Here is a 1,721-nt window from a genome sequence, read left to right as displayed (position 1 = left end):
GGGCAGGGGTGGGGACTGGGTGGGATTTAAGGTCCTCCCAACCCAAACCATTCTGTGGTTCCATGATTCTGTATTGACCAGAATAGAAATCGCATCAGTGCTGTGACAAATACAAAGTTTACCCTTTGGGGAGGAAAGCCCGTGGTCCTTGTAGGCACGTAATGAGAGAGGGAGGTCTCTGCAGATTTGTTTTCAGACTGAAAAAAGCTCTAGGTCACGAATTTACTGGGTCTGAATTAGGTCCTTAGCCCCTCAACTGAGCAGAGTTGTACCCTCCGTCGGGAACAGGCTCTCTTCTGTGGTTCAGCCAGAAACGTGTTGTGGAAGCTTTGCCTTTTCATCTTCGTTACAGTCTGAGGGACAAGTTCTGAAGGAAGCCGCGTACATCAACAAGTCCCTGTCATTCCTTGAGCAAATCATCATTGCCCTGGCTGATCCCAAGAGGGACCACATCCCCTTCCGGCAGAGCAAGCTGACTCACGTTCTCAAGGACTCGCTAGGTACGAGCTGTGGATTCATTACAACAGCCCCACACAATTCCTAGAAAACGGCCTTTCCGAGCCTTTTCAGATGCTCCTGCATTACCATCAGGCTACGGATGATAAACCCAAAGCTGGGGCGGATTGTGAATCCGCAGGAAAGGCTTATGCTCTTGGAATGCAGGCTGGAGACCTGGGAGGAGAGAGCAGCCGGAGGCGGGCTGTGGGCGTTGGTGCGGGGTAACCCAACTTGCCAGAACTGAGAGCGTGGTTCGAGGCGTTCCGAGCACCAGCCTGGCCTTGCTTTTAGGAGAGGCAGGGGCTGTGTCCTGCCAGGTTCTCCGCTGTTAGATTTAGGCCAGAGGCTTTTAAAATCCTCTGCTCTGGTTTTCCCGTTACCAGGCTTTCACAGTTGGTATTCCCATCTTCTTACATCATCGTCGCCACGTGGGAAGCACATTTTCCCTTCATCCTTCAGTCGTTCTGTGCCAGAGTGTTTCTGTACCCATGGGAACCTTAGAGGGACAGTTACAAGCTGGCTGTGTTCTTTGTTCCTGCTTTTTCTCTGTTTTAGCACATAATATAATACATTCCAGGAAAGGAAACAGCAACAACAACAACAAAAATCCCCCGAATCATATTATTTCCTTTTTTAAAAATTGTATCTTTTCCCAGGGGGAAACTGCAATACTGTCCTCGTGGCAAATATCTGTGGGGAAGCTGTGCACGTGGAAGAGACGGTAAGTCACACCGATTTCTGCACAATCAAAGTCTTGGGCCTGCTACCGTTGCAATTGGCCGGAGCTGGGTTGAAAGAATCGTCTCTGGAGGGCTGTGGCAGGAGTCCCAGGGAAACATCCTCTCTTAATTCCTCAGAAACGCTGGATAACTCCTCTCAAAGGCTCAGAAAACAGGTTACTCTTGCCCATCCGCTTTGTGATGCAGACGAGTGGTAATGGGGAACCTGAAATGGAGCAGGCACGAGCAGCTACAGTCAAAGCACACTGGCTAGTCTTAATTATTACCGTTACTGGCTAGTGTTAATTATTACCGTTACTGACTAGTGTTAATAATTAACATTGGTTCAAGTCTACCACTGGGTGTGAACGGTACATCCATAATGAGGTTGATGGAATTGCAAGGTTCACATCGGAGCTGAGCTGCCTTTCAGCTGGTTTAGGAATCAGAAGTAACCTCCTAACCTGTGAAATAATGAAGCGTCCAGCTCTGGGGCCCCCAACA

The 1,721-nt window shown here is 49.2% G+C and overlaps 1 protein-coding gene across 1 annotated transcript in view; it reads left to right on the top strand.

The window, feature by feature from the left end:
• The window catches only part of LOC104507104 (kinesin-like protein KIF9), a gene marked incomplete at both ends in the record, with an annotated part of 7,069 nt that extends 5,850 nt beyond the window's left edge, over positions 1 to 1,219 (top strand). The window contains 2 exons of the mRNA XM_010148281.1: positions 353 to 500; positions 1,155 to 1,219. Of these exons, the coding sequence (XP_010146583.1) occupies positions 353 to 500; positions 1,155 to 1,219 (213 nt within the window). The remainder of the gene's footprint in view (positions 1 to 352; positions 501 to 1,154) is intronic.
• Between the last annotated feature and the right edge of the window lie 502 nt (positions 1,220 to 1,721).

Source organism: Eurypyga helias, unplaced genomic scaffold, assembly GCF_000690775.1.
Source record: "Eurypyga helias isolate BGI_N326 unplaced genomic scaffold, ASM69077v1 scaffold33923, whole genome shotgun sequence".
NCBI classification, from domain to species: Eukaryota; Metazoa; Chordata; class Aves; order Eurypygiformes; family Eurypygidae; genus Eurypyga; species Eurypyga helias.
The sequence above is the reverse complement of the archived record's forward strand: the minus strand, read 5'-3'. Positions and strand labels throughout refer to the sequence as shown.